Source organism: Sciurus carolinensis, chromosome 11, assembly GCF_902686445.1.
Source record: "Sciurus carolinensis chromosome 11, mSciCar1.2, whole genome shotgun sequence".
NCBI lineage: Eukaryota > Metazoa > Chordata > Mammalia > Rodentia > Sciuridae > Sciurus > Sciurus carolinensis.
Genome location: NC_062223.1, coordinates 10,125,261 through 10,152,802, shown reverse-complemented (window position 1 = coordinate 10,152,802; position 27,542 = coordinate 10,125,261). Strand labels below are relative to the sequence as shown.

The 27,542-nt window shown below is 58.5% G+C and overlaps 2 protein-coding genes across 12 annotated transcripts; one reads left to right on the top strand and one right to left on the bottom strand.

Annotated features, from left to right (window-relative positions):
* The first annotated feature begins 22 nt into the window (after nucleotides 1-22).
* Scyl1 (SCY1 like pseudokinase 1) lies at nucleotides 23-10,342 on the top strand. 3 transcript variants are annotated; one of them, XM_047515727.1, is made up of 17 exons: nucleotides 23-216; nucleotides 565-705; nucleotides 909-1,258; nucleotides 1,653-1,743; nucleotides 1,842-1,997; nucleotides 3,898-4,056; nucleotides 4,935-5,042; nucleotides 5,609-5,722; nucleotides 7,183-7,338; nucleotides 7,891-8,079; nucleotides 8,206-8,281; nucleotides 8,501-8,665; nucleotides 8,792-8,931; nucleotides 9,491-9,562; nucleotides 9,639-9,845; nucleotides 9,927-9,987; nucleotides 10,074-10,342. In XM_047515727.1, exons 1-17 carry the CDS (start codon nucleotides 106-108, stop codon nucleotides 10,196-10,198), a joined length of 2,421 nt encoding a protein of 806 aa, XP_047371683.1. In that variant the 5' UTR covers nucleotides 23-105; the 3' UTR covers nucleotides 10,199-10,342. The 3 variants fall into 3 exon arrangements, 2 of the variants coding, with proteins under 2 accessions (XP_047371683.1, XP_047371684.1); XM_047515728.1 differs by lacking the exon at nucleotides 9,491-9,562; XR_007103823.1 differs by lacking the exons at nucleotides 9,927-9,987; nucleotides 10,074-10,342 and having other exon boundaries at nucleotides 8,792-9,054; nucleotides 9,639-9,681.
* Nucleotides 6,897-26,853, bottom strand: Ltbp3 (latent transforming growth factor beta binding protein 3). 9 transcript variants are annotated; one of them, XR_007103822.1, is made up of 30 exons: nucleotides 25,933-26,852; nucleotides 22,434-22,769; nucleotides 22,092-22,294; nucleotides 21,793-21,898; nucleotides 21,505-21,597; nucleotides 21,206-21,328; nucleotides 20,619-20,777; nucleotides 20,338-20,523; nucleotides 19,807-19,823; nucleotides 19,657-19,729; nucleotides 19,407-19,505; nucleotides 17,484-17,609; nucleotides 17,236-17,367; nucleotides 16,987-17,115; nucleotides 16,641-16,763; nucleotides 16,307-16,429; nucleotides 14,537-14,659; nucleotides 14,213-14,332; nucleotides 13,194-13,322; nucleotides 12,730-12,897; nucleotides 12,496-12,579; nucleotides 12,099-12,227; nucleotides 11,852-11,998; nucleotides 11,623-11,763; nucleotides 11,318-11,479; nucleotides 11,158-11,238; nucleotides 10,940-11,071; nucleotides 10,636-10,842; nucleotides 8,317-8,392; nucleotides 6,899-7,712 (listed from the first exon to the last, which is right to left on the bottom strand). XR_007103822.1 is itself a non-coding variant. In XM_047515726.1 (29 exons), the coding sequence occupies exons 3-29, from the start codon at nucleotides 22,747-22,749 to the stop codon at nucleotides 10,691-10,693; spliced, it is 3,576 nt and encodes a 1,191-aa protein (XP_047371682.1). In that variant the 5' UTR covers nucleotides 22,750-22,769; nucleotides 23,582-23,665; nucleotides 25,933-25,976; the 3' UTR covers nucleotides 10,191-10,690. The 9 variants fall into 9 exon arrangements, 7 of the variants coding, with proteins under 7 accessions (XP_047371682.1, XP_047371675.1, XP_047371677.1 ...); XR_007103821.1 differs by having other exon boundaries at nucleotides 6,897-8,392; XM_047515726.1 differs by lacking the exons at nucleotides 6,899-7,712; nucleotides 8,317-8,392 and adding an exon at nucleotides 23,582-23,665 and having other exon boundaries at nucleotides 10,191-10,842; nucleotides 25,933-25,976.
* Nucleotides 26,854-27,542: the final 689 nt, after the last annotated feature.

Sequence of the window (27,542 nt, the reverse complement as noted above, 5' to 3'; positions counted from 1 at the left end):
CATACAGACCAGGCCCCGCCCCCGCCCCGCCCCGCCCCGGCTCGGGCGGCCGGAGGACCCGGAGCGGAGGCGCCCGAGCCCGCGGCGGCGGCGGCGGCGGGGACGATGTGGTTCTTTGCCCGAGACCCGGTCCGGGACTTCCCGTTCGAGCTCAGCCCGGAGCCTCCCGAAGGCAGCCCGCCCGGACCCTGGATCCTGCACCGCGGCCGCAAGAAGGTGAGTGCGGCCCCGCTCCGCAGGCCGCGGCCGTCCTCGGCCTCGCCTACTGCGCGCCGCCGGCTCCGCCGCGTCGCTCCCGGCCTGACGTGGCGGCGGAGGCTCCGGGACAACGAACCGGGGAGGGGTCGGGCAGTGCCGACGTGGCGGGCGGAAGGACCGAGAGACCGACGGGCAGACGGAGTGGGGGTCACGTGGGCCGGGCCAAGTCCCTAAGGGCTGACCCGGGGAGCGACCCGGCCTGCGTCTCTTTCCTTCCGCTCTGGGCACCATCTCGGAGCTGGTGAGACCCAGAGCCAGCCGAGTGGTCATCCTGGCCCCCACCCCTCTGGCCTCTCTGTCCTCCAGGCCACAGGCAGCCTGGTGTCCATATTTGTGTACGACGTGAAACCTGGCGCCGAAGAGCAGACCCAGGTGGCCAAAGCTGCCTTCAAGCGCCTCAAAACTCTCCGTCACCCCAACATCCTGGCCTACATCGATGGGCTGGAGGTACCTGCACTCTATTTGCTTATCTCTGCTCTCACCGCCCAGTCTCCCACTCCTGTCTCCACTCTGTCCCTCAGTTTCCACCCCTTGAACATCAGAACCCCCAGATTTGGTTTTTGCTTCGCTACGGCCTCTCTCCCCATTTTGTTTCTTATCTCCCCTTCCTCTCCCTAACCCAGCCCTGACATCCCTGTCTCCTTCCCCAGACAGAAAAGTGCCTCCATGTCGTGACAGAGGCTGTGACCCCACTGGGAATGTACCTCAAGGCGCGAGTGGATGCTGGTGGCCTGAAGGAGCAGGAGTTATCCTGGGGGCTACACCAGATAGTGAAAGCCCTCAGCTTCTTGGTCAATGACTGCAACCTTATCCACAACAATGTCTGCATGGCTGCTGTGTTTGTGGACCGAGCTGGCGAGTGGAAACTTGGGGGCTTGGATTACATGTACTCAGCCCAGGGCAATGGTGGGGGACCACCCCGCAAGGGGATCCCTGAACTTGAGCAGTATGACCCCCCGGAATTGACTGACAACAGCAGCAGAGTGGTCAGAGAGAAGTGGTGGGTGACTGGGGGCAGCATGCCTCAATTTGTCCTGTTCTGGAGGCCCTGGTAGTTTTGGGATCTCTAGACTAGCTGGTGCTCCCCTGTCCCTTGCTGCTTGACTTGGGAGGGAACCAGGGTCCTAGGACTGCTTCCAGAGTCTTCAAAGTAGCAGGGCAGGATGAACACAAGCTTGGGCATTGGGTGGTTCAGAATTTGAAAGCTGTGTGAACCAGGACAGATGTTCTTGCCTCTCTGAGCCTCAGTTTCTTTATCTGTTAAATGGGGTAATGAAACCAGCTGCCTAAGACTGATGGGTCAGCTGAGGGACACAGCCAGAACCTGCCAAGGCAGGAGGGAGTTTTGCACTAATGGTGGTAGGGCCCTGAGCAGCTCTGGCTTACTGCCACAGGTCAGCAGACATGTGGCGCTTGGGCTGCCTCATCTGGGAAGTCTTCAATGGGCCCCTGCCTCGGGCGGCTGCCCTGCGCAACCCTGGAAAGGTAAGTATCCAGCCCTTGGCTGTCCGCCTCTCCCCAGCTGCTCTTTCCCTGCTCTTTCACCTACCACCCCTTTTCTGACACTGAGTCTTACTCTACAGATCCCCAAATCCCTGGTGCCCCATTACTGCGAACTGGTGGGAGCCAACCCCAAGGTGCGTCCCAACCCAGCCCGCTTTCTGCAGAACTGCCAGGCCCCGGGTGGCTTCATGAACAACCGTTTTGTGGAAACCAACCTCTTCTTGGAAGAGATTCAGGTAAGCCCCTCACTCCCTATGCTTTGGCCCTACATTCCTCACTATTGCCCTATACCCCACTTTTTAGGGTCTCTCACAATTGGACCCTCTGAAGACAAGCATGGACTACACAGGCCCCTGGATGCAACTCCGGCTCCTGCTCTTCCTTGCTGTGACTTCCCATGGTTGAAGTTTAGTTTTAGTTGTAGGGCCTCCTTCACAGGAGCGTGGGAAGGAGTCAGTAAGCGTGAAGTGCACAGCATAGCCATCTTTGATATCCATGGAAAACGGGTTCTGAGACTCCCGAGGATACCAAAATCCAAGGATACTCAAGTCCCTTATATAAAGTGGCATAGTATTTACATATGACCTATTTACATCCTCCCACATTCTTAAAATCATCTCTAATGGCTTATAACACCTAATAAAATGAAAGTGCTATGTAACTAGTTATTGTACAGTATCATTTACGGAACAGTTACAAAAATAAGTCTGCATGTCAGTGTACACAGTTTGTTTTTTTTTTCTTGCGGTGCTGGGGATTGAACTCAGGGCCTTGTGCTTGAGAGGCAAGCACTCTACTGACTGAGCTATTTTTTTTTTTTTTTTTTTTAAAGAAAATTTAGCCTTGTTTGTTTTTATGTGGTGCTGAGGATCAAACCCAAGCCTCACCCGTGCTAAGGCAAGCGCTCTACCACTGAGCCACAACCCCAGTCCTGGACACAGTATTTGTTAATACTTGTTATCTGTGGTTGGTTGAATCCACAACTGTGGAACTTAGAGGGCCAGCTGTGCATGTTGGACACAGGGGCTTAGTGACTGTTCTGGTCACTCGAGCAACTCTGTAATACTTCTAACTCTGGTCCCCAGGTTGCCATTTTCTGCACAGACTTGGAGGGAGAGATCTAGACCTGCCCTCAAGGAGCAGACAAGGAGTTAACAAGCCAGGTCCCTATTTCTGGCAGTTCTCTTTGCCAGAAGGAAAATAGAGGGGGTAGGGTGTTCAGGAAGGGCTCTCTTAGGGTGACATTTGAAGTGGGACCTGAAGGACATGAACGTGGGAGCTATGGGGATGGTAACTGGGGGAAGTGTTCTAGAAGGGACCAGTGTGCGGGAAGATAGTGAGGAGGGCACTCTCTGCTTCACCTCTGAACCTCAGTGTTGGTGTCTGCGTAAAGGGAGAGTCATAGCACCTGCAGACCTGGAGGTTGTCACAGGGAAGGGAGGGGGGAGGCTCTGCCCTCTGCACCTACTCTGGCTGGTCACGTGTGGTGAACACAGAGAGGTGGCTGAGAATCAGGATGGGGAGGGTGAGAGACACTTCCACAGACCTCAGTGGGACACAGGGGAGAGTGTTGGCTGGCGGGGGGCGGGGGGAGCATTGTTGGAGGATGGGGAACCCGGGCTGCATCGCGAAGAAGCCACGGCAAATGCTGAGCCCTCCTGTCTTGGGCAGCGGGGCAGAGACACTGTTAGGTGGAGTTCTCCTCCCTGGGCCCTTCCCTCTGGGAGCCTGTTTCCAGTCTAGGCTGTTATGAGCTGTCCCTGCTGCTGACCGAGGGTCTGATGCCCCTAGTGGCTGCTCTCCCAGCAGCAGCAGGCCAGGTAGCCAAGATCAGGACAGTCACTGAAGGCCCTGCTGTGTGCCAGGCAACTTTCATGTGCTTTTTCCAGTTGAATCTTCAGAACAACCCTATGTGGTTATAGAGTTATTAGTTCATTTTACAGATGGAGGAACTTGCCTAAGTCACATGGCAAGTAAGCAGGAGAGCTAGCCTTCGAGCCCAGGCAGTTGGGCTCTAGAGCCCACGGCTTCATTTCTGTCCCATCAGACCGGGGGTGACTTCCTGTCCTCACTTGTGACTGGGTGATGTGGGTGCCAGACCGGCTTCCTCCCTGGGACCTGTCCTTGCTCCCCTAGATCAAAGAGCCAGCTGAGAAGCAGAAGTTCTTCCAAGAGCTGAGCAAGAGTCTGGACTCGTTCCCTGAGGATTTCTGTCGGCACAAGGTGCTGCCCCAGCTGCTGACTGCCTTTGAGTTTGGCAATGCTGGGGCCGTGGTCCTCACACCCCTCTTCAAGGTAAGCGAGGGGAGACCTGGAAGGCCTGGAGCCTCAGAAGCTGTGGGAGCCAGAGAGCTGGCAGAGCGCATCCAAACGGCCAAAAAGATGGCCCTGGGCTGGGACAGCCCTGTCGGGCATCCTGGAGCAGGAAGCCTCATCAGGGAAGACCCACATGAGGTGGCTTCATGCCGGCTTCCTGGTGTTTCAGTAAGCCAGGACCACCTGAGCAGCTACAGGGAGATTGTGGGGACTTCTTGCCCTTTGGGAGCAAAGAACCTGTGCCTCCATATTTCTTTGTCCTCAGACCCCTGCTTCAGGGCCTTGACCTACCCTCTGCTTCCCTAAGACAGATCCTCCTGGTCTGATCTGTGCATCTAGGTTCCCAGGGCCCTGGGGGCTACCTGCCCATCACCCCACTTTCCTCTTCTCTCTCCTGACCACTTAGGTCGCTGACTTCTGGGGTAGGATCCCACCTGCTTCCTTAGACCTCAGCCCACCTTTACAGGGGCACCTGCCCTTCCCCTCCCTGCCCACCCCAGGATACCCTTTTTCCCTGAAGGAACTTGCTGGAAATGGAAAAGATAGCCATCAAGTCCTATGTAGTTGGAATCCCCAGAAATCATAGGCAGAATTCTATGTACATATGACATTCAGGCACTTGTTCATAGGGAGGGGCAAGCTTTCATCAGCTTCTAAAAGAGGCCTTGAACCTGAAAGGTTAAGGGCAGGGCTGAACCGGGGTAGGGGCAGAGGAGCTACTGAGGAAATGCCTGATGCCTCCACTCTGCTGTCACCTCCCCTGGAAAACCAGTAGGATCCCAAGTAAGTCACCTGAGCCCTGTGAAGTTGTCTACCCCCGTGGCCATGGCTAAGCACTTCTTCCTTCCTTCCCTCAGGTGGGCAAGTTCCTCAGTGCTGAGGAGTATCAGCAGAAGATCATCCCTGTGGTGGTTAAGATGTTCTCGTCCACCGATCGCGCCATGCGCATCCGCCTCCTGCAGCAGGTGGGGACCTTGGCCAGGCCCTGCCCTGGTTTACCCACCCAGACCCACTCTGGTTATTGGGGAGGCTCCTTCCTTACCTCCTGTCCCAAGCAGGTGGCTAGAGCCCCTTTCCTGGCTGCACAGGGCCCCAGAGACATTCCACAAGTGAGGGAGCAGAGAGGCCAGGCTGTCAGGAGGTGGAGCTGATCACAGGGCTCCTTGGCAGTCTTGGGAGTGCCCAGGCTACAGGGCTCAGGTGCCATCCCATCTTCTGACATGGTCACCCTGGGATGAGTGGGGATACAATCTCTCCTGCCAACCCAGGGCAACTGGGAACATTACACAGGGCTGATGGGGTCTAGGGTGGGGGACTCTTGTGAGCCAGGAAGAACTAGTGGCTCTCAGGTCCCAATCCCTCTCCAAGTGCCAGAAGCATCAGGCCTCCTGAGGTCAGACACACAGGCATGAGGCTTAACAAGCTAACCTGCTGGCCAGGCTGACCAGTGGGACATCCAGAGTGGCTCCAAACTTGCAGGGGGCGAGAGAGGGGTTGGCTGTGTTCTCACCCCCCCACCCCCGGGCTGCAGATGGAACAGTTTATCCAATACCTTGATGAGCCAACAGTCAACACCCAGATCTTTCCCCACGTTGTGCATGGCTTTCTGGACACCAACCCCGCCATCCGGGAGCAGACAGTCAAGGTAGGTGTGGCCAGGCAAACAGTGGCCCTGGTTTTCCAAGGCATGTTTCCAGGACACAGAGGCCTTGGCTTCTGCTTTCAGGTCTGAGCAGATTATGGGTGGGCGGGCACCACCATGCTGTGAACAGGCACTCATTCTGGTCCAGGCTGTCCTGCAGTCAGTGGTGGGATGTGGCGGGTATGACCTACGGTCCTTCCCACAGACCTCACTGAACATCTCCGTGTGCCCATTCTGTGCCCTCGGCTAGTATGCAGTTTGCTCAAGGCAGCCCAAGCCCCTTTCCCTCGAGGGGTATAGAGAGTGACCTGACAGACAGGAAACAGAATTAGAAAATATATATTACATCAGAAAGTGTGGAGGAGTGGAGAGAGGAGGGTTTGTAGTTTTAAAAGTGGGACTACCTTTCTTAGGAGGTGTCCCTTTAAAGAAAGGAGGTGAAGGATTCAGCCCATGAGGAGATGGGGAAAAAATGTATTTCCTGCAAAAGTAACAGCAGGTGCAAAGGCCCGGAGGTTGGAAGGTGCCTGGCCTATAGAAGTAAGAAGTAGTAGAAATAAGAGGTTTAGCATGGATGAAAGGAAATGGCCATAGGAGGTGAAATCAGAGGGATAATGCTTGGGTGGGTGCCCAGGCCTTGTTAGTATGATGGGATCCTGATGCATTCATTGGGAGTGAGACCAAGGTCACTCTGGGGTGGAGGACAAAACAGAGCAGTGCCGTGGTCTGAGTGAGGAGCATGTTTGTGGGAGGAGGATGGTTCCTGGCTTGGCCAGCTCTGCTGATGGCCAGGTAGAGATGTTGAGCTGGCTGCTGGGTACACACACGTGAAGTTGAGAGAAGTTTTGGCAAGTGGCGCACCCTGGGAGCTGTCAGCTAACAAAGGGACATTTAAAGCCATGAAGTAGGTGAGATTACACAGGGCCCCAGTGTTAACTATAAAACGGGCCAAAGGATTTGCTCTGGGTGTCTGAAGGTTAAGATCTCAGCAAAAGGAGCAGCCAGTGAGGTTGGGGGAGGACCAGGACTCCTTTCCTGGTAGACCAGAAACAAAAATTTCAAAGCAGAGGGAAAACTTCTGGTGATAGGGTGGAGGTAGGGTGTCAAAACCGCTAAGGGGTCAAGTTTGATGAGGACAGAATTGACCATTGAATTTAGTGATTTGGAGTTTATTGGTGACCTCAGCCTGAGCCCATTTGGGACACTGTGGACAGGGAGTGTTCCTCTGAGAGCCTGATGGACTGCAGGCAGGAGAGAGATGGGAGACAGGAGTGCAAGACTTTTGAGGTCTTACTGTAACGGGGGACCGTAGAGGAGCTCCCCTTTCTCAACATGCCAGGTGGGCCAGGACCAGGCCGAGTGGACTTTGGCAGGCTTTGGCAGGACTTTGGTGCCAAAAGTACTCTTACAGGAGGCCATTCCTGCCCTGCCCCACGACACCTACTGTCCCCTTCACCCCACAGTCCATGCTGCTCCTGGCCCCAAAGCTAAACGAAGCCAACCTCAACGTGGAGCTCATGAAGCACTTTGCCCGGCTGCAGGCCAAGGACGAACAGGGCCCCATCCGCTGCAACACCACAGTCTGCCTGGGAAAAATTGGTTCCTACCTCAGTGCAAGCGTGAGTGTCCCACAGCTGCCACAGAACCATGACCTCCTCTGGGGCCAGGAACCCTGTGTGTGTGGTCACTCATCCCCCCGCCACACAAAGGCTCCGGGAGTCCTGTTAGCCCCAGTGTCTGGGCACCCGCAGGTGGAGTGGGTTGTGTCAGGTCACACAGTGAGTAGGTGTGAATCTGGGATCTGAATCCAGGTTGGCGTGCCCCAAACCTGTGAGCATCCCCCAGTTTTGTAAATGTGACACCAGCCATGCCCAGTTAATAGGAATGGATGAATGGGGTCAGCAGGGCAGGGAAGAAGGGACGCACATGCTCCTGCCCCAAGGGCGCTGCTGCTCTGGCCCCTGTTCCCTGAGGCAGAAAGGAGTCTAGGGTTCTAGGAGGAAAAACCCAGAGAGAGTTGTAAGTACATTTGTGCCTTTTAAGCTATTCTCGATACACATTCTCAGACCCTGGAGATCCCACAGTTGGCCCATTCTGGGAGTAAGACCTAGAGGTTTTGGGTCCCACTTTTGACTCTGCACTTAGGAGTTCTCTCCCCTGCCCCACCCCAGACCAGACACAGGGTCCTCACCTCTGCCTTCAGCCGGGCCACTAAGGACCCATTTGCGCCATCCCGCGTTGCGGGTGTCTTGGGCTTTGCTGCGACCCACAATCTCTACTCAATGAATGACTGTGCCCACAAGATCCTGCCTGTACTTTGTGGCCTCACTGTGGACCCTGAAAAATCTGTGCGGGACCAGGTGAGGCATAGCTGGGGCTGGGCCGTGGGGCTGGGACTCTGGGTTATGTCTGCATCCTAGCCAGTCTGGTAGGCTCTCAGGAACCTGGAACCCTGGAGCCCCAACTTGGCCCCTTCTACTCCACAGGCCTTCAAGGCCCTTCGAAGCTTCCTGTCCAAACTGGAGTCTGTTTCTGAGGATCCCACCCAGTTGGCAGAAGTAGGTGAGTGGTCATGCTTGTGTTCCCTCTTCCCCCACCTCCATGTCCTTGACTGTCATCTGGCATGTCCCACCTCCACTGGAGTGTCCATTTCACAGATGGGAGCACCTGGGCCTAGAACAGGGAGGGGACGGTTACAATCATTGTTATGGTGCTTGCCTTCCTATCACCTCCCTGTGGAGCCTGTGGTGCCCACGCCTGTCCCTCTCTCTTATTGCCCAGAGAAGGATGTCCACGCAGCCTCCAGCCCTGGAATGGGAGGAGCTGCAGCCAGCTGGGCAGGCTGGGCCGTGACTGGAGTCTCCTCACTCACCTCCAAGTTGATCCGTGCGCACCCCATGGCTACACAGGCTGAGACCAATGTGCCCCAGAGACCAGTGCCAGAGGGTGAGTGGGATCTGGTCTCCTTGTGGGTTTCCTGGGTTCCCCTTCCTCCCGTGTACCCCTTCCCCCTCAGCAACCTCTGCCTTGTCCCAAGACCTCCCTGAGAGCTCCAGGACCTCTGTTCTCTAGGACATCCTGCCCCCACCCCCACACCCAGCTGTGCCACCCCCACAACCTCAAGCCGCTGGGAGATGCAGGAGGACAAGGACACAACAGAGGACAGCAGTACTGCTGACCGATGGGATGATGAGGACTGGGGCAGCTTGGAGGTTAGTGGGACTGAAGAGGTCTCCTCAGGGGACACCCAGGTCAAAGCCACAGGCTGCCATTCCAGGGCATATGGGACCTGGCTGGAGTTGGGCCTATACTCATCCACACAGCAGCCCTGACAGGTAGGCCTCATGGAGTTGGCCACTGGGCCAGAGCCAGCAGCTGAGCCTTGCCCCCAACCCAGGGGTTCCCAGGAGCAGGGTCAGAAATGAGAGGCAGGGTAGGCAGTGCTTAGGCTGCCCACTGGATTTCTCACTCTCCTGTGTGCCCATGGTTTGCTCCAGTGCCCACTCAGCCCAGGGATGGCAAGAATAGTCCCCCGTCCTGCCTCCTCTAAAACCAGACCAGGCATGCTGCTAGGGTGGGGGGGGGAGGGAGCGGGGCTGCTCTGAGTGAATTGTGACAGAATCCTGGCCAGTTTCCCCATCTGCTGACAGGGAAGCAAGTGAAGGAAGATAAAAGAGCAAAGGGCTGAGCTAGGTGCAGGCCTGGGTCAGCTTATGTGCCCTTTGGAGGGCTGGGTGTGTCCTTGCTCATGCCCCTCTCCTCACACTGCAGCAGGAGGCTGAGTCTGTGTTGGCCCAGCAGGATGACTGGAGCACCAGGGGCCAAGCAGGCGTAGCTGGACAGGTGAGCTGGGTCAGGCAGGTGTGTCTGTGGGGTGGATCTGGCTCCTGCACTACCGCTCCTTCCCACCCTTCTGCAGGTCAGCCACCCAGAACACAAGTCTCCTGAGTCAGACTGGAGCAACTGGGAAGCTGAAGGCTCCTGGGAGCAGGGCTGGCAGGAGCCCAGCTCCGCAGAGTCACCCCCTGAAGGCACACGACTGGCCAGCGAGTACAACTGGGGTGGCCCAGAGTCCAACGATAAGGGTGACCCCTTTGCTGCTCTGTCTGTGCGTTCTGGCACCCAGGTATGGGTCTGTTGAGGGTGCAGGCTGGGGTAGACCTTGGCCAGGAGCTGGCCCCCACAGCAGCCCACACTTCCGTTTCAGCCCAGGCCAGAATCCGACTCCTGGGGTGAGGACAACTGGGAGGGCCTGGAGACTGAGAGCCGTAAGTCTTTCCCCTGGAGGGCTGACAGACTAGGGCTCAGGGCAGGGCAGGTCAGCCCTCAGTCTGCCTCCCCTTCCTGACCCCAGGGCAGGCCAAGGCCGAGCTGGCACGGAAAAAGCGTGAGGAACGGCGGCGGGAGATGGAGGCCAAACGGGCAGAGAAGAAGGCAGCCAAGGGCCCCATGAAGCTGGGAGCACGGAAGCTGGACTGAACCTCTGGGGTGGCCCTCCCAGCCACGGAGAGCAGGCCCCGCGGATGTATTTATTGTACAAACCATGTGAGCCCGGCCGCCCGGCCAGGCACATCTCATGTGTACATAATCAGAGCCACAATAAATTCTATTTCACACCCCTGTCCCGGGCTCAGCTAGCCCCTCCGCAGTGGCTAGGATCTGGTGCTGCTCAGTGCAGTCCCTGCCAGCCACAGATGTGAACATCAATTTGCTTTGAAAGCCAAGAGTAAACTGAAGAGGCACGATCCAATTTATCAGCATCTAGGAATCATCCTCAGGGAGCAAGGCTGACAGCACCCTGCAGACCACCAGTACCTGAGCACGGTGGAGCCTAGGGGTGCGGAAAGGGGTCTGTGGGCCCCAGAGGGTTCCTGGGTCCATGTCCCGATTTGGGGCAGGAAAGAGACCGAGCTCACCCCCAATGTCAGCGAAAACCCGTCGGTGATTGCGGAGGTGCAGGCTGTTGGCCTGTCAACGGCGGCGCTGGGGCACACAGGCCCCATGCTGGCGGCTGCGCGCGAAGCCGGCTTTGCAGACGCAGCGGAAGGAGCCGTTCGTGTTTACGCAGCGCTCGCTCTTGCACAGAAGCCCGCGCTGGTTCAGTTCTCGGCACTCATCGATGTCTGTGTGGGGAAGACAGGTGCGAGCTTCGCTTAGCGTCTAGTTCCGGTCGGGTGCCGCCCCGCCCCTCCGCTGCCCCGCGCCTGCTGTCCAGCTCACCAACGCAGCGCGTGCGAGAGGCGTCCAGTTGGAAGCCACCGGGACATTCGCACACCGCGCCTCCCGGCCGCGGCACGCACCGGCCGCTCACACAGCGGCACTCGTCCGAATCCTCCTCCGAACTGTCCTCGTCTGTGAGGATCAGAGGAATTACCGACGTCAACATTGCCCCCTGCCGATGGTGCCGACCCGGCCTCGTCCCCCTAGGCCCTACTCACCTCGCGGGGGCTTCCCCAACAGCAGGGGGCTCGTGTCCCAGAAGGAATTACTCTCACTCTGCGATGTCGGACACTGGGACCCTGGGAAGTGTAAGGGGAGGTGAGCGACGTCGTCGGTGTACCCCGGCTACCGCCCTCACACTTCCCTCGCGCAGCTCACCGGCGCTACGCGGCGGGCACGGGCGGCACTGGGCGCCCCAGCCGCGGCCCTGGCGACAGCAGCAGTCATCGAAAGTAAGGGCAGGCCCGGCCAAGGGGCCCGCACACATGCCATCCTCTCCACGCTGTCCCCAGCAAACGTCGCGCCGCTCCGGGGCACGTTCTGCGAAGGGGAACCGGCGTCAGCTAGGAGCTGGAGGCAGGGACAGTCCTCAGTTCCACCCCACCCACGCCGGTGTCGAGGCCCCGGGGCTCCACCCTATGGACAGGGTCCGAGAGTCGGCCCAGGACGGCCATCGCCCTCACCCGCCGGGCTCTCGGGGAGCTGGCAGTCACGGCCGGACGGCCCGGGCACCCAGGGCGGGCGACACTCGCAGCGGTAGGAGCCCGGTAGGTTGACGCAGCGGCCAGGGCGGCAGGCTGCCGGGTCCTGGCACTCGTCCACGTCTACGGGCAGCGATGGGTGGGGGTGGCAGTCACAGTTGGCCCGGGCCCCGCCCTCTCCTTCCCTTAGGCTGACCTGCGCGGGCCTCACCCATCTCACCCATCTCGTCAGGGTTCAGACACTGTCGCTGCGCTGGGCTGTACTCCGCCGGGGGCGTGCAGGCGCAGCGGTAGCCGCCGCGCGTGTTCTCACACACTCCGTTCCGGCAGTTGGACTCGTCCAGGCATTCGTCTACGTCTATCGGGAGGAAAAGTGCGGATGGCAGGGGAAGACCTGGAGTCGGGCGCTTTGCGGGCCTCGGGGCGCTTTCCCCTGGCCGCTGGCGGGCTGCGCTCACCCACGCACTCCAGCAGGTTCCCGTCGTAGTAGAAGCCCTGCTTGCAGTAGCACTCGTAGCCAGGCTGTGTGTTCACACACTTGCCCTCCTTGCAGATCTCCGCTCCGAACAACACGCACTCGTCGATGTCTGCGGGGTGACGAAGCGTGGGCGCCCAGTGCCTCCACCTACTAAGCTGCCGGACCCGCAGGCGGAAGGGGTGGGCGGGGCCCTCGCAGGGAGGAAAGCCAGGCCCGCGGGAGAGGATTTTCCTCCAAAGATTTGAGAGTGATGGACCCGGAGTACAGGAGCGGGAGGGTGGGGGAGGCGGGCATGTGTGGGCGGAGCCTATCCACGGCCAGCCCACCCCGCGGCGGGGGCGGGCCCGACGGGTGGGAGGAGCCGCGCTGGGGCTTACCACGGTGGGCGGGGATGCCGTAGTTGACAATGTTGTTGTCCTGCGTGTAGCCCTTTCCGTCCGGGCAAAGGCTGTGAAACTCAGCTGCAGGAGGGAAGGAAGGAGGGCCGAGTGTGAGCCTGCTGGCCGGAGCCAGCTCCCCGGTCCTCAACTACCCAGCAGGGAGCCATTTTCCCATTCGGTTTCCTGATGCACAAACTAAGGCTCTGGGGAGGGGCCTGCCCGGCGCCTGACCTGAGCTGTAGACTGGACAAGGATAGATTTCACAGTGGTCTCCCCATCCGGCCCCCAGTGAGCAACAACACTCCTGCTGGGTGACGTTGGTGGCCAATACGCTGTCGCAGAACACCGTATCATCGAAGTTAAGGTAGCACTCCTTCTTGTGGTGGGGCTGCTCCACCTCTGAGGGGGAAGGCAGCTCAGAGTCATGCAGATAAATTGCCCCCCAAGTTTACATTGCCCACCCACCACATTACTGCCCCCACTTTCCTGCCCCCCCTTTAGCACCATGTGAAGCCCTGTTCCTTCCTCCACATGGTGTTCAGGTCCTTAGAGATCTGGCTCAGCCAGACTCCCCCAGGCAAGAGAGATATCTTTCTGTTCCCCAAATCCAGAAGGACGGGAACAGGACATCTCTGAAAGCCAGCTGCAGCTCAGGGGAGTTGTGGAGTCAGAGGAAAAACTGGGAGGACACTCACCTTCACAGCCATGCTGGTCCTGGGTAGGGGTGAAGCCCTCGTCACAGACACAAACGTAGGAGCCCTGCAGGTTCTCACAGGCCCCATGGGGCAGGCACAGGCCAGGGTCCTGGCTGCACTCATCTATGTCTGGGGGGAGCAAGGGGCACAGGAAGCAGGAACAGAAGTGGTTCTGACAAGACCCAACCCTCATTCCCTGGAGTGTGCGCTGAGGGCCTGAAATTCAGAACCTGAATTTCCCCTGTGATTTCAAGTACACACCACAGAGATCCCCTCTGGTTCAGGTAGGTAGGTAAGTACATTCACTGCTGTCATCCTTCCTAAGATCTTCAGTGTCTCCCAATGACAATATATGAAGTCCTAAATCAGCTCAGCATCTAAGGAACTTCAGTTTGCTCTCTTAATACATTTTAGTCCCATCACTCTCCAGCTCCCTCCAACCCCATCCTCAGCATTACAGGTATTTGCTCTCCTTCAAACAAACACAGCTTCCAGATCTCTGTGCTTTGTAAATACTGTTGCAGGGGATGGTAAAATACCATCCAGTGCCTTCATCTGGGAACCCCTATTATTATGCTTCAAGTCCCGATTCAATGGTCATTTCTCCACTGATCACTAGTCCAGATCTTTCTTGACACCCCGCACTCCAAACTCTGAAATTAGTTTATATATCACCACCACACCACACTATCACCACCACCACCACCACCACCAGAGGCTGGGAGCCCCTGGTCAGTGTTGAATACTTGGTACAGAGCACAGAACCTGGCAAACAGTAGGATGAATGCACATAAGGTTGACTTGGTAAACTGGACTACATCTGTGGAGAACTAGCTGAGCAGTGCAGGCACACAGTAAGCATCACCGAAGCACTCACATCTTTATTACCCTTATCCTGTTACTCAGGTGAAAGAGTGGAAGGACAGGTGAGCACAGAATGGATGGAAGCCGGAGAGGCCAGCGTATCTTGGGGATTACTGCATCCTGCCCCTCAGAAGCGCTCAGCCAAGCTCTCATACCTTGACACTTCCTGCCACCCACCAGACGATGCCCCTGGGGGCAGAGACATCGGTAGGAGCCGTTGGTGTTGACGCAGTCACCCCCAATGCAGGCCGCCGGGAAGTCACATTCATCAATGTCTGTAGGAGAGCAAGGAGGTGGAGAGTCTCAGGGGCTGATCCCTATGCACAGCCTGAGGCTGCCAAAGCACCCTCCCCTAGGGCTCTGGGTGGCTCCTACAGCCCCATACCACATCTGGGTTCAGGACTGGGACTAGACCTGGCAGTAGGGATCTCCTGGGATAGGGAGGGACAGGCCAGCGCCCCAGCTCTAGGACTCCTCACCCTCACAGTGGCTCCGGTCCCTTGACAGGTGGTAGCCAGAGAGGCACTGACACTGGAAGGAGCCTGGTGTGTTGGTACAGATGCCATTGTCACACACGTCCCCAGCTTCACATTCATCCACATCTGTAGGGCACAGGGGTGTCAGAGGGTCAGGGTGACATCAGCCTCAGGTCTCTGCTGCTCTTCTTCCACTCCTGCTCATGGCCTGGAACACCCAAGCTGAGGCCAGTGGAGTTCAAGAGAAGCATGGGGCCTCTGCCCTGTTCCCATGTGCCAACAGCCAAGCCAAGAGCTTCAGGGCCCCTGGCTAGGTCTGATGCTAAAAAGCACAGGCCTTCATACCCTTTATAGACCCTCACCAAGAGGCACCCTCCCTGCCCTTCCCCCCATACTGCTCTGGGTTTCCCCAGCTGTTTATTTTGTACCAGGAATTGAACCCAGGGGTGCTTAACCCCTGAGGCACATTCCCAGCCCTTGTTTTGTTTTGGTTTTGGTGGGGGAGGGATTTTGAGCCACATCCCCAGCCCTATTTTGTATTTTATTTAGAGGCAGGGTCTCACTGAGTTGCTTAGCGCCTCCCTTTTGCTGAGGCTGGCTTGGATCCTCCTGCCTCAGCCTCCTAAGCCACTGAGAGGTGTGCACCACCATGCCCAGCTCCCCAGCCCTTTTTATTTTTGAGACAGGGTCTTGATAAATTGCTGAGGCTGGCCTCCACCTTTTGAGCCTCCTGCCTCAGCTTGGAATTACAAGCACACACCACCACGCCTGGTTTCCCAGCCTTTTAACTGGTGCTCTGCAGGCCCCAGGGCTACCATCCCTCTTTCCGTCAAGCATCCTCTTCTCATTCCTTCTCCCTCATCTCCACCTGCCCCTGTGTGTCAGTATCTACCAAGTTCTGCCAAATGCTCCCCTTACCCAACTCCCCCTCCTTGGCTGAGCAAGCCTCACCTCAACACTCTGCCATAGTCTGTAGTCAATGGTTCCACGTAGGTATGTCTGGCCCAAGACTACCGAACTACCAACCCACATGGCCTAGCCTCTACTGCCATCTATCTCCAGCTGAGATGCCCATGGGGCCTACGCGTTCCCCCTAGACAACATGGAACTCAGCATCTTCCCTCCCAAATATGTCCACCCCTGAGTACCATATCCCAGTGGGCAGCACATCCACTGAATTACCAAACCAGATACCTGGAGGGTCTCTCACTCCCCTCTCTCCTTCACCGTGACATCCAGCCAGCAAGTCCAGTTAATCTGCTTTAATATTTCTCTGATATCACATCATTTTCTGGCCATTTTGAGGCGACTATTCATCTCTTCCACTACTGGCCAGCGAGCTGTTCCCTCTCCTCCTCCTTTGCTCTGCTATTCCTATTGGTCCTTTAACCCAGTCCAGTGCTGGTTTCCAAGGAGCACCCCAGCTGCACCCAAGTTCCCAGCTCTGGGTCTACAGTCTGTGCCCTAAGTCCTCTGAATCCCAGCCCTTAGCCAGTCTCTTGGTGCACTGTAAACATTAGGGCAGGGATGCCCCTCACCCCGTCTTTGATACTTTTTTCCCATCAAATTTAAGGGACATGTATTGCAAACGCAGTTTCAAACACTGCCTCCAAACACTTCCTACCTGGAAACTGCAGCCTCTTTGCTGAAAAAATGAGCGACTGGATACAAGAGCTAGGGAATAAATTAGTCACCTCCCGTCCACCTGTTGCGACTCCCGTTTCAGCGCTCAAGCACTCGGAGGGTAGCACCGGAGGGCATGCAGGAGCTCACCCACGCAACTGCGGCCGTCCGTCGCCGGCGTGTAGCCCTGGGCGCATGTGCACCGGAAGGAACCCGGGAGGTTCTCGCACCAGCCGGGCGAACAGGGACTGCCCTCCGAGCACTCGTTGATGTCTGCAGCGTGGAGAGCTCGCTTCAGACTCTGCCGCACCGGAGGATGCGCGGTGTCGAGGAATGGATCTCCTCTGCCCAGGGTTGGTAGCGGGGCGCTCCATCCCCAGGATGCCCCGCCCTCGAGGCGCCTCAAGCGGCCCCTAGTCCTGCTCCCGCCCCGACCCGATCCGGGAAGGGCCCCACCCATTAGCCTTGGAATCCCCGCGCTCACCGCGGCAGGCCCCGCCCCCCTGGCTGCGATAGCCAGGTTGACAGGCAATGCACTTGAAGCTCCCGGGTTTGTTCTCGCATTTGCCATCCGGGCAGGAGCTAGGGTCCCGACACTCGTCAATGTCTGCACAGGAGAAAGTAGGAGGACCCATCTGGGGACAAGTTGGCTGGCCTGGCGCTCAAGGTCCTTGGCAGGGCCTCTCTCCGTCACAAATCAAGAACAGGGTCTTTTGGGGCTTCCGAACCCCAGAGAGGCTCAGAGCTGGGCAGAGATTATCGCAAACTCCCCCCCATCCCTGATCGAGGGACATCTGAGGTCCACCCGTTGGTCTGGATGGGTCCCCCACCTTCGCACACAGGCGGTCGGGAGGCTTTGAGCCGGTAGCCAGGGTAGCAGTTGCACTTATAGTGACCCGGAAAGTTGATGCAGAAGCCACCGTCGCCGCACAGATGGGGCTTTGCGCACTCATTCAGGTCTGAGCAGGAGAAAGGGATCGCAAAAGACCAGGGGGCGGAGGAAGGGTTACGCAGAGCATAGGAGGTGAGCCCGCTCCACCCAGGAAACCCGGTGCTGCCGCTGACCCGATGGCGCTCACCCACGCACGAACGCCCTCCGGCGCCCACGTGCAGGCGGTAGCCTCGGTTGCAGTGGCAGTTGTAGGAGCCTCCGGTGTTCATGCAGATGCCTCTTCCGGGGCCGCAGGGCTCCGCCTCACATTCGTTCACGTCTGAGAAGGATCGGCGAGTCAGGAGACATCCAAGGGAAGTTGTGAGCCCGGGTTTCTCCAGGGCTACTCACCCGGGCACCCGCCCGACTGCCCAGAGCTGCTTGGCGCTCACCTACCTACGCAGTAGCGGTGCTGCGGGTGCGACCGGTAGCCCGGGTTGCAGTGACAGGAATAGTCCGAGGGGCCCGGGACGCACTCTCCGTGGCCACAGATGTTTTGGTTCAGCCGGCATTCATCTGTCTCTGCAGGCACGGGAATGTCAGCGGGCCAAGAAGAGCATATTCACCTGCCATGGCCCCAGGGCAGAACCTGACATCCAGACGCACTGACCTGGATACCTAAATCAGGTCACCGGGTGACTTCAGGTTCCTGTACACCCCATTCCAATCCTAGGATTTCCTACACTTCAACCCGGTAACCCCCATGTCATGATCACAGATAGTCCCAAACAAGGACCCCAGGTACCAGACATCCCTGTCACCTTCATACCAAGACCTTTCATATTTCCATTCCCACTCACTCCAAAAGCCTGACCTCCAGTCACCTCAAACCAAACCACATCCCCTCAGGTTCCCAGTTGTCCCAATACCCAAGGGGCTCTGAAATCCCTTTCTCCCCAGTCACCCTATGGCCTCAATCACACCAATATCCTTCAACTAGTGACTCCAACACCCCTTGCCCCAGGGACCTGGGTGCTCCATTCCAGAATGGTTGATTACCTGCCCTCCCAAGGCTGTCAGGAGCCCTTCCCTGCTAATCCTAACCTTCATCACAGCTGTGCACACAAGGGCAGAGGCAGGAACATTCCTCACCCTGTTTGTCGCCAAACCCAGGATTCCCTGCTTCCTCTTCCTCCCTCCTTTGATTCCAACATCCAGCAGTCTCATCTCAAGCACCCCATCTGACTCACACCATGAGCCCAGGAGTGGGCTGAACTCTGCTCTGCCCACGCCCACCTGACCCACTAGTGGGCTTCCGAAGGCAGCATGCTCTCTTCCCCTGCAGTATTTCTCCACGAGTCTCCTCAACATCCTCCCCAGGTGCCTCATCCTCTACATTCCCACAGCCCTTGGGACAGCCACCTTCCACCCGAGCCCTCACTCCAGGAGCTCACGCAGGCTCAGGGTTTCAGGTTGACAGCTCCCTTGTGGCTTTGGAGCCCACGCCAACACAAGCTTGACTCTGGCTCAACTGTGTGACCTGGGGCAAGTTACTGAGCCTGTCTCAACCTCTGTTTTCTCATCTGGAAAACGAGGCAAGCAAGGCTTACTTTTCAGCATGAGAAGGTTAAATGCTATGTCGTCTGTGGAACTCTCTAGACAGTGCCTGGCTCAGAGGGATCGCTCAGTCTGAGCTAGCAATTTTGATGTTCAAATCCTTCCAGACACTTCCCGTAGTCTCTGGCATCAGACCCAAACCTCTTAACAAGCCTCCATGCACTGGGCTTCTCCTGGCTCAGAAATACCCATCTGTGTCTGGTTTCTCCCTCCTCCACCCAAACTTCTCTTCCCTTGGAATGTTCTTTTCCTCAACCTGCATGCCCCTCCCTTCCCCACTTCTCCTTGAATTTTTAACAATCTCTGAAACCCTGCACAGAAAGTTTTCTCTCGCTGATACTCTACATATTATCAGAACACCCAGATTTCCTCCTCCTCTGATTTATTTTTTCATAGCATTTATAAGAAATTCTAGGTTTTTTACTGATCGATCTGGTTTTTGTCTGCTCTGTAAAGATAGGAAATTCTTATCTATTTTTGTTCCCCCAGCATCCCCAGCACCTCAACAGTGCTGGCAAATAGTTGAGTACTCAATAAATACAGGTCGAATGAATGAAAGCCTTCAGACTCTCTACCATGCTGCCTGGGCCGGCTGAGGGCGCGGTAGGAGCGCTCTCTCATCGGGACTTCCCAGAGCCCAGCCCTGGACAAGTGTTAGCCTGTTAACGCTACAGAAAGATTGGAGTAGGGGCGGGGGGGGGGGTGGAAATTAAGTTGGGGGCGTGACCCATCTAGGGCGTGGCCTTGCCGGGCAGACCTTACCTGTGACCTGAGTGGGGGCGATTTCCACTGCACTGCGAGAGGGGGGCAAATCCGGCAGGAACCAGCGCATGGTAGGTGGTGAGGGGCGGGACATCAGCTCTGCAGGCAGCAGGAAGGCTCCTAAGAGGCTGAGCATCCCTTTTGCCCCCAGGTCATATCCCAGCTTCCCTGTCCCCCAGTATCTAGGCTGTTAACTGCCCCCACCCCAGACTTAGCCCCTGAGAATTCCTCCCTGCAGTGCTTAGCTCACCCGGGTAGGGTCGCGCAGGAGAGGTGGTGGCTGTGGGGTGGCTCTGCTGCACAGACCGCTCCTCACTCACTGGCTGGGGGTGACAGTAGCATGAGCCCTTCCTGAATCCCTCACCTGCCCGGCTCCTCCCACCTGGGCTCTCATACTCACTGGATCGGTGGTCACCCCTAAAAGGGAAAAAGATGGGAATATTAAACACTGGGGTGGGAGTCAGATCTGTATGGTTAGGGTCTCTTTCTCTTTTTTGGTACCAGGGATTGAACCCAGGGGGGCTTAACCACTGAGCCACATCCCCAGTCCTTTATTTTTATTTTGAGGGCCTCACTAAGTAGCTTAGGGTCTCACTGAATTGCTGAAGCTGGCTTTAAACTTGTGATCCTCCTGCCTCAGCATCTCCAGCTGCAGGAATTACAGGCATGTGCAACTGTACCCAGTTATGTTTGGGGTCTCTGGGTCAAGGGTCTAGAGATAGCTCCTGGAGTTAGGGTGTGTTGTGTGGTAGTCAGGGGCCAGGTCTGGGGAGCAATGGTTGAGCAAGGTCCTTGGGTTACAGATCAAGGCTTAGGAGGTCATACCCATGGTCAAATTTCTGGGGCTCAGGATTCAGGTAAGGGATTAGGAGTTAGGGCTTAGACTGTGAGGTCATATGTGTGGATCAGGGGTCAAGGGGTCAAGCCAGACCTCTCTCTTCCTCTGTGTCTTCAGGTGATGGCGCCCGACTGGGGCTCTCAGGGAGCTGTTGGGGCTTGGGTGGCCCATCAGGGTGCAGAAAAAGGGAAAAGTCACTTTCACCCTGGATGGTGAGGGTCTGATGGGAGGTGAGGATGTGGTACCCCTTCCCAGCTGGGCAGATCTCCTTGAAGGCAGCTGTGGTCAAGACAGCAGACACAGAAGTGGGTGTTTCCCAGACAGGTGATGCACATGGATGGACCAGCCCCCTGCCCTACATACCCCCTGCATACCGGTGCCATCTGCTGGGCAGCGCTGACACCGCGCACCCCAGGCCTTGCCCACACTGCAGCAGCAGAGCTGTCGGGTGAGGCGTGTGGTCAGGGGATGCTGGCACTGGTGCTCAGGGCTCACCAGGCGGAAACATAGGCTCTTCTCCTCTGGCTTGTCGGCTGCAGGGGGGAGTGGGGAGCATGGGCATCTGGGACCAAGCATTGCCCACATCCCTCTGTCCAGTTGCTCCAGACCTTGCTTCTCTGGCCCATCTCCATGTAGCCCTGATAGATCTCAAGTGATTCCTGAAATCTACAAGACTACTGACCCCTGATTCCAGCTGCTCTGGGCTTTACCCCTCCTTCCCATTAAGCCTCTGATCTATAGGACCCTGACTTCATATAAGCCTTGATGTCATGTGGCCTCTAACCCAAGAACTCATGTGACTCCTGACCCCTCTGAGCTCTGATCCTGTCTGCTCTGGGCTTGGTTTCTTCTGCGGTCAACGCTTGACCCCTCCTCTGATCTCTTCTGACCTGACTCTTGCTGCTGGGAACTCCACCCTTCCCACCTGTGCCTTCTAATCTCCCAGGACCCTGTGTCTCACCAATGCACTGTGTTCGAGAGGGGCCCAAGCTATGGCCAGGTGGGCAGACGCAGCGATAGGAGCCAGGGTTGTTGAGGCAGTCACCATGGCGACACATGCCTGGCATCGCGCATTCGTTGATGTCTGTGGTAAGTGGGAGTTTGGTTTCTCTAGTCTGGGGCCATAGGGTGACAGCAAGCTGCTCCAAGAACCTAAGGGTCCTACCCCAACCCTGCCTCTTCCCTTGCCCACCTTGGGACCTTCTCCACCCACCACAGGCCTGCTCCTCCCCAAGCTCACAAATCTCCTACTGGCCATACCCTGGCAATGGGTGCTGTTGAGCCTCTTGTAGCCCTGGGGGCAGTCGGCACCCACCTCCCCACGTAGAGGCCCTGGCTTCTGTACCCCTGTGTCTGCAGAGAGAGGACAGCATGGCAGGGGAGTAGGGGGACACTGCAGGTCTTGGGAGGGAAAAGAGGCCACTAGGGAGGTCAAAGGGAAAGGAGGGAGGAATTTGGGGCCGCTGGGCTGAGACTTCTATGGCAGGGGTGGGAGGAGGATGGGATGGGTGGTCCTGTGGGGGAGCCCCACTGAGACCAGGCACTCACACTGCAGCTGTGGGCACTTGTGGCACTTGTTTTGGCCCCAGGCGGTGCCAATGCTCCCGCAGCAGTCTTCCTGCTTGGTGAGGCCAGGCAGGGGGTTGCTGCCACACTAGGGATAGGGGTGCAGGGTAAGGTCACAGAGTGCCCTGCCCTCGCGGGCCTCCCTCCTGGGGCCCTTTCCCATCACCTCCCTCCTCCCCCGTAGCCTGCAGACCCTGCAGTTTTATGCAACTCTAATGAGTTGGGCAGGGAGACCCTGAGAAGCCGAAGGGCGGTGCCCTTGGGACTGGGGATTCACTCACCGGCTGCTTGGGCAGCGTGTCCTGGAAGCAGCGGCCCAGGGGTTTCTGGGTGGGTGGCCGTGGGTGCGGGGGCTTGGGGTGCGGCAGCAGAAGCTGGGCCGCAGCCGGGCCTTCGGCGTTGGACCCCTCGATGCGGTGCACTTGGACCGAGGCCTCCGGCGGGTGGTGGACCCGCACATTCACCACGGGGGGCGGGGCCTGCACTGGGGGCGGGGCAGGTGGCCTCAGGGCTGCCTTGGAGGGTCGCAGTGCTGGGATTTTCCCGGGCTGGTCCCCTCCGGGGTTCAGTCATCCCTGTGCCCGCCCACCTCGACCCCCTCGGGTTTGCCCATCCTCTAGTACCTTCTGCTGAGGTCTGTCCTGGCCCTGGCCCCAGGGGCACCAGGAAGGCCGCATGCTGCGCAGGGGGCCCCTCCCCTGGCCCGGGAGGGTCAGCGATCACCTGCACTGCGTAGATGGCGTGCTTGCTGGCCACAGGCTCGCCCTCAGGAGCCAGGGGCGGTAACGCGCCTGTGGACAGGGCCCCGGCCCGGCCCAGCCCTGGACCTGAGCTGCCGGTGCCCCCGCCAGCTCCTCCAGCGGGCACCTGGCAGAAGCGCCCGGTGAAGTCCGGGGGACACAGGCACTGGTTTCGGGAGGAGCACTGGCCGCCGTTCATACAGGGCAGAGGGCACACCACTGGAGGTGAGGGAGGTGCATCAGGTCCTGGGCTGAACCCAGCCCCCAGGCCTGCCCTCGCCCGGCCCTGCCCCCCCCCCCCCCCACCTGCTGCCTTGTCACCCACTGGCTCCGACCTCCTTGGGAAGCTGGTTGTGTGTGTGTGTGTGTGTGTGTGTGTGTGTGTGTGTGTGTGTTTGGGGTGGGTACCAGGGATTAAACTCAGGGGTACTCGACCACTGAGCCACATCCCCAGCCCTATTTTGTACTTTATTTAGAGACTGAGTTACTTAGTGCCTCACTTTTGCTGAGGCTGACTTTGAACTCATAAACCTCTTGCCTCAGCCTCCTGACCCTCTGGGATTACAGGTGTGGCCATCGTGCCAGGTCTAAAGCTGGTTTTGATAATGTATCACACATATGGAAACTGCCCTCTCTAGGTCCCCAACACTATTATACCCATGGTGGGTTCTGGAGTTTTAAGTTTCTAACTTCAATTCTAGCCATGCCAGGAGCCAGATGTGTGACCCTGGGCAACTGCCTTCCCTTGCCCTTGCCTCGGTGCCCTCATGCATGGAGATGTGTCCATTCAGTGAGGCAAGGACTGTACAAACGCTTGGCACAGTGCAGGGCACACGGAGGCAACCAATGATGGGGGCCATCATGAGCGAGCAGTCTGCCCCTCCTCTGGCTTTCCCCTGGAGCCTTCCCTGGGCATGGGAGTCCTCCCTGGGGCCTCCTCCTCTTCTCCCTACATTCTCCCCCTCATTCAGGTCTCAACCCTCCCTCCCGACTGGCCCCTCTCCCCTGCCCTCTGCCTTGCCACTCCTCACCTCACCACTGCAAATGATGTCCCACCTCTGAATACAACCACAGCCCCCAACGTCTCCAGGACCTTTCTTGTGCATCTCCACCACCTATACTGTCAGAAATCAGCACCTCTGTCTACCTGGGCTCACCATGCACAAGTGACCCTCAAGGTTCCATCCCTCTTGCTCCTTCCTGCCCCGTCTTTCAGTCTCACTAATGTCCCATGAACTCATCTCCCCTGCTCCCTATGGCCTTGGTTCCTCCCCTGAGTCTGGCCCTGCTACCCAGACCCTCCATGGCTTCTTGCCTCCCTTCTATCTGTCCACAATCCCATAATCCCCAGAAACTCCCTGCCAGGCTAACCCTGACATGGTACACCCCAGCTCACTGCTTTCGTCCTTGCCTAGACATGGGAGGCTCCACACGGCCAGCACCTTCTCTTCAAACCATCCACCTCTGCTCTTTCCCGGTGCGCCCTATGCCCTAGGACTCACCCTCCTCTGGTCAAGGCGTCCCTCTTTTCATGGCTTTTCCTCTACTCCAGAGCCCTGTCCCCCGCCCTTCAGCTCCACATATTCCAATCTGATCCTGCTTCTCCCCAGGAAGGGAGCCTTTTTCTTCATATCCCACCAGAGTTCCCTCTCCTAAACTACCACCCTCTGCTCAGACTGGCCTGGAACTTGTTTGGTTATAGTTACATCTGTCTCCCCATAAAGTACTTTGGAGGACAGGGCCCCAGCTCTAGGTCTCAGAAAAAGTTCAGGGGGATGAATGAAGGTTTGACTTAACAAGAGGTGAGAACTTTCTGTTGCTTTGTCACATGTGCTTCAGTCTGGGGCCCTGAGTTCCTGAGCCAGCTCCAGCCCTGTTCCTGTCTTCCCCAAGGCTGCCTTCACTCCCAGGGTGGGAAGGTGGCTCTGCTGCTCTCTCTGGGACACCTTAAAAGGTCTCATAGGAACAGCCCCTGTTCCTGGCCAACAGCTTGGGCTAAGAGCATCCCAGCCCATCCTGCCTTGCCTCTGGGGACCAGGCCTCCCAGGGCAGAAGAGGTGTGTCCTGGGCCAGGGGAGGCAGGATCCTCTCCTTCCTGCCTCCCTGTGAGTCACCCATAGTGGTGAGAGTGACCTCCCAGTGACACCCGCCCACTGTGGCCTGGGCACAGAGCCTGGGGGATGTGGGCAGCACGGATGGAGACAGCAGCCTGCACAGGATGACCAGTGGGTCTGGGAGGCCAGGAACACATATACTCACACGCAGTCATCTGGTTACACACGCAGACTCATTCTGACACCAACACAGGCTCACTAGGTAAACACTCCCATGCACTCCGACAGTGACTGCAGACACACACCCCTGACAGCAACACAAGACACAGACTAATCACAGTGCGCCCAGTATGTCACTCCAAAGCTGGAGCTTGCCCCCATACACACAGGGACCAGGAGCATGTGCGCACTCACACATACACACACACACACACACACACACACACACACCCTCCATCTCCTGGGAATTGTGAACCACTGGAGTGGGGTTCCTCAGGTCTGGAGTGGGTAAGTGAACAGGGGACCGCGTGAGAGGGGCTGTTTTGCTGGTGCCATCTTGGGCTCAGCCTAATTACCCTGTCCAGGAGGGTAATTACTGCTGGGACACCTCCCCCAGCCTGGCCCACAGGCCCTAGGGGAGGAGGCCCAAGCCCCAGGCCTGGCCCTGTGAACACAGACCTGTAGAAGGGGTGGGTTCCAGGCTGAAGAGGAGGTCCTAAGGGCTTGGGCTGGGGTGGGGAGGCTCTGAGGACCTTTGAGGCAGAGATTTGAGAGTTTATGGGGAGACATAGGAAAGGGAGGGGCTGAGGACCCAAAACAGCGCCCAGCTCCTGGCCTGCGCCCTGCGTCTTAGGTCTCAACCCCCTCTCTTCTCAGACCCTGCCGATGACTAACTCCCTCCCCCACCAGTCCTGACCTTAGCTCCTCCTCCCAGAAAACACAGGTGTCTACTCCCGGCAGGGCCTGCTTTCGACATTTTTAAAAGATGGGGAAATATTTCTCTCAGACTTTCTGCCCTGCTCCTATATCTGAAAAACCTGTGCACTCCCTCTCAGAGCCCGGCATCTTCCAGGAAGCCGGTGTCATCCAGGACCCCATCCTAGGCCCCAACCTTAACCCAAAGCTTCAGTGGCCAGGCCTCCGTGTAGTCCCCCAACTCTGGCCTTCAGGACTGAGGCTTCCAAGCCACTGATGCCCCCGGGGGCCCCAAATCTCTGCTCTTTGTGCCCCCAGCTCCCCGTCTTTATGCCTGAGGCTCCACTCTGAGTCCACCTGGTCCTGGCGCCTATCCTTCCCAGCTCCCCCTTGCCCGAGCCCCTGGCCCTCACCCACGCGGAAGCCGGAGCCCGTGAGTGTGTCGGTGCTGTGGCCGTTCTCTCCGATGAGCGTCATGTTGGAGCCCTGCTGGCAGCTGTCCCGACACTGGCCCTTGAGACAGGTCCGCTTGCAGATCACCGGTGCAAAGACCACCTTGAAGCGCTCGCGGGCCAGCGCCCCGCCCCCGCCGGCGCCCCGCTCGCCGGCCGGCCCCCCCTCGGCCCCGCCGCCCGGGCCCAGTAGTGGCAGCAGCAGCAGCGCCAGCAGCCCCGCCGCCCCCGCCCCGCGCATCGCAGGGGCCAGGCCTCCGGCAGCCCCTCGGGGCCCGGGCATCCGGGGCCGCTGACCCCGGGGGGCGCGCCCGGGCGGGGCGAGGGGCCCCGCGCCGGCGGGGATCTAGAGCCGGGAGCCCGGGACAGGGGTGGAGAGAGCAGCGAGGGAGAGGAGCCGAGGGAGCGGGCAGGGAGGGGACGGCAGGCGCGAGTGGGGGCCCACTGCGAGGCCAAGAGATGGAGGCTGGACTGCGGGGAGCCCAGAAACTTCCCGGCCCTGGAGAAGCCCAGCCAGGCCCCGAACTGAGGCCGGAGAGTGGAGGCCGGAGCGAGTGGAGGCGGAGAGGAGGAGCGAGGGGAGAGGAAGGCCGGGCGGCCGGCCCGCTCCGCGCCTCCCCCTGGCCCGGCTCCTCTCCGCGGCCGCCGGGAAGCAGGGAGCGCGCGGGGAGGACGCAGGAGAAGTGAGCAGTTGTTTTCCCTGGCTGGAGCGCGGCGCAGCGGCGGCGAGGGGGGCTGGGACGCTGGCCCCGGGCCAGGGAGACAGTTTTTTCTGTTTCAAGCGTCGTCGCTGCCGCCCGGAGGAGCGCGGGTGTGCGGACTGGCGGGCCGACGCGGGGCGCTCCCCACCCCAGATGCCCGCCCCCGCCGGAACCGCGCTGGGTCTTTTCCAGGGAGTCTTCACCTGGGACCCACGGGCCGTCCCGCCAGATTCCTCCGGGCGGGGCGGGGAGGCCCGCGTAGACCTCCCGGCCCCGCCCGGTCAAAGCGGGAAACCGAGACTGGGGGAGGAAGATGGGCTTTGACCAGGGTCAAAGATGATCGGAGGCCGAGTGGGGCTGATCATCTCTTTGGCAGCCGCTCTTTCACATGTGGGGGTATCACGTCCCAAAGTCACTTCTGCTTAGTCCTGGTCCTCTCCCCTCTGAGGTAAGGACTCAGGAAGGGCACCTTTTTGGTCAGGGCTCAGGTCCCAGGAAGAAGTCTGAGGGGTCGGGAAGAGAAGCAGAAAGAACAAAGCTAGAAACCCAGCTTCCCTGCCAAGCCCGCCCCCCGCCCCCCGCCCCATTTAGAAGGCTTCCTGGTGCCCACCCTGCCACCTCCCCCCCTTCCCCGTCTGGCCAGGCTGGCGGGGCTGGCTCGGGGCCTCAGACACTCTGGAATCGCCAAGGTCTGAGCTCAGGACCTGGCCCCCTTCCCAGGCTAACAGCCGGGAGGCGGGGGTGCTGCTTAAGGGCCCAGGGGGCTGGGGAGGGGCACAGCAGGGCCCAGGACAGGAATTGGCAGAGGCTGAGGAGGGGTCTTGAGTTTGTACAAGGCTAGAGAAGAGCCTGTTTTATCCACTGGTCTGG

Bases quoted from the DNA above. Each gene is read 5' to 3' on its own strand.
- Scyl1 (XM_047515727.1), top strand. From the start codon at position 106: ATGTGGTTCTTTGCCCGAGACCCGGTCCGGGACTTCCCGTTCGAGCTC. The intron at 8,666-8,791 runs GTGAGTGGGATC...TCTGTTCTCTAG, and splicing joins CCAGAGACCAGTGCCAGAGG to GACATCCTGCCCCCACCCCC. The intron at 9,846-9,926 runs GTATGGGTCTGT...CTTCCGTTTCAG, and splicing joins CTGTGCGTTCTGGCACCCAG to CCCAGGCCAGAATCCGACTC.
- Ltbp3 (XM_047515719.1), bottom strand. From the start codon at position 26,254: ATGCCCGGGCCCCGAGGGGCTGCCGGAGGCCTGGCCCCTGCGATGCGC. The intron at 17,610-19,406 runs GTAAGGTCTGCC...CCGTGCCTGCAG, and splicing joins CGCCCCCACTCAGGTCACAG to AGACAGATGAATGCCGGCTG. The intron at 17,368-17,483 runs GTAGGTGAGCGC...GATCCTTCTCAG, and splicing joins GCAGCACCGCTACTGCGTAG to ACGTGAACGAATGTGAGGCG.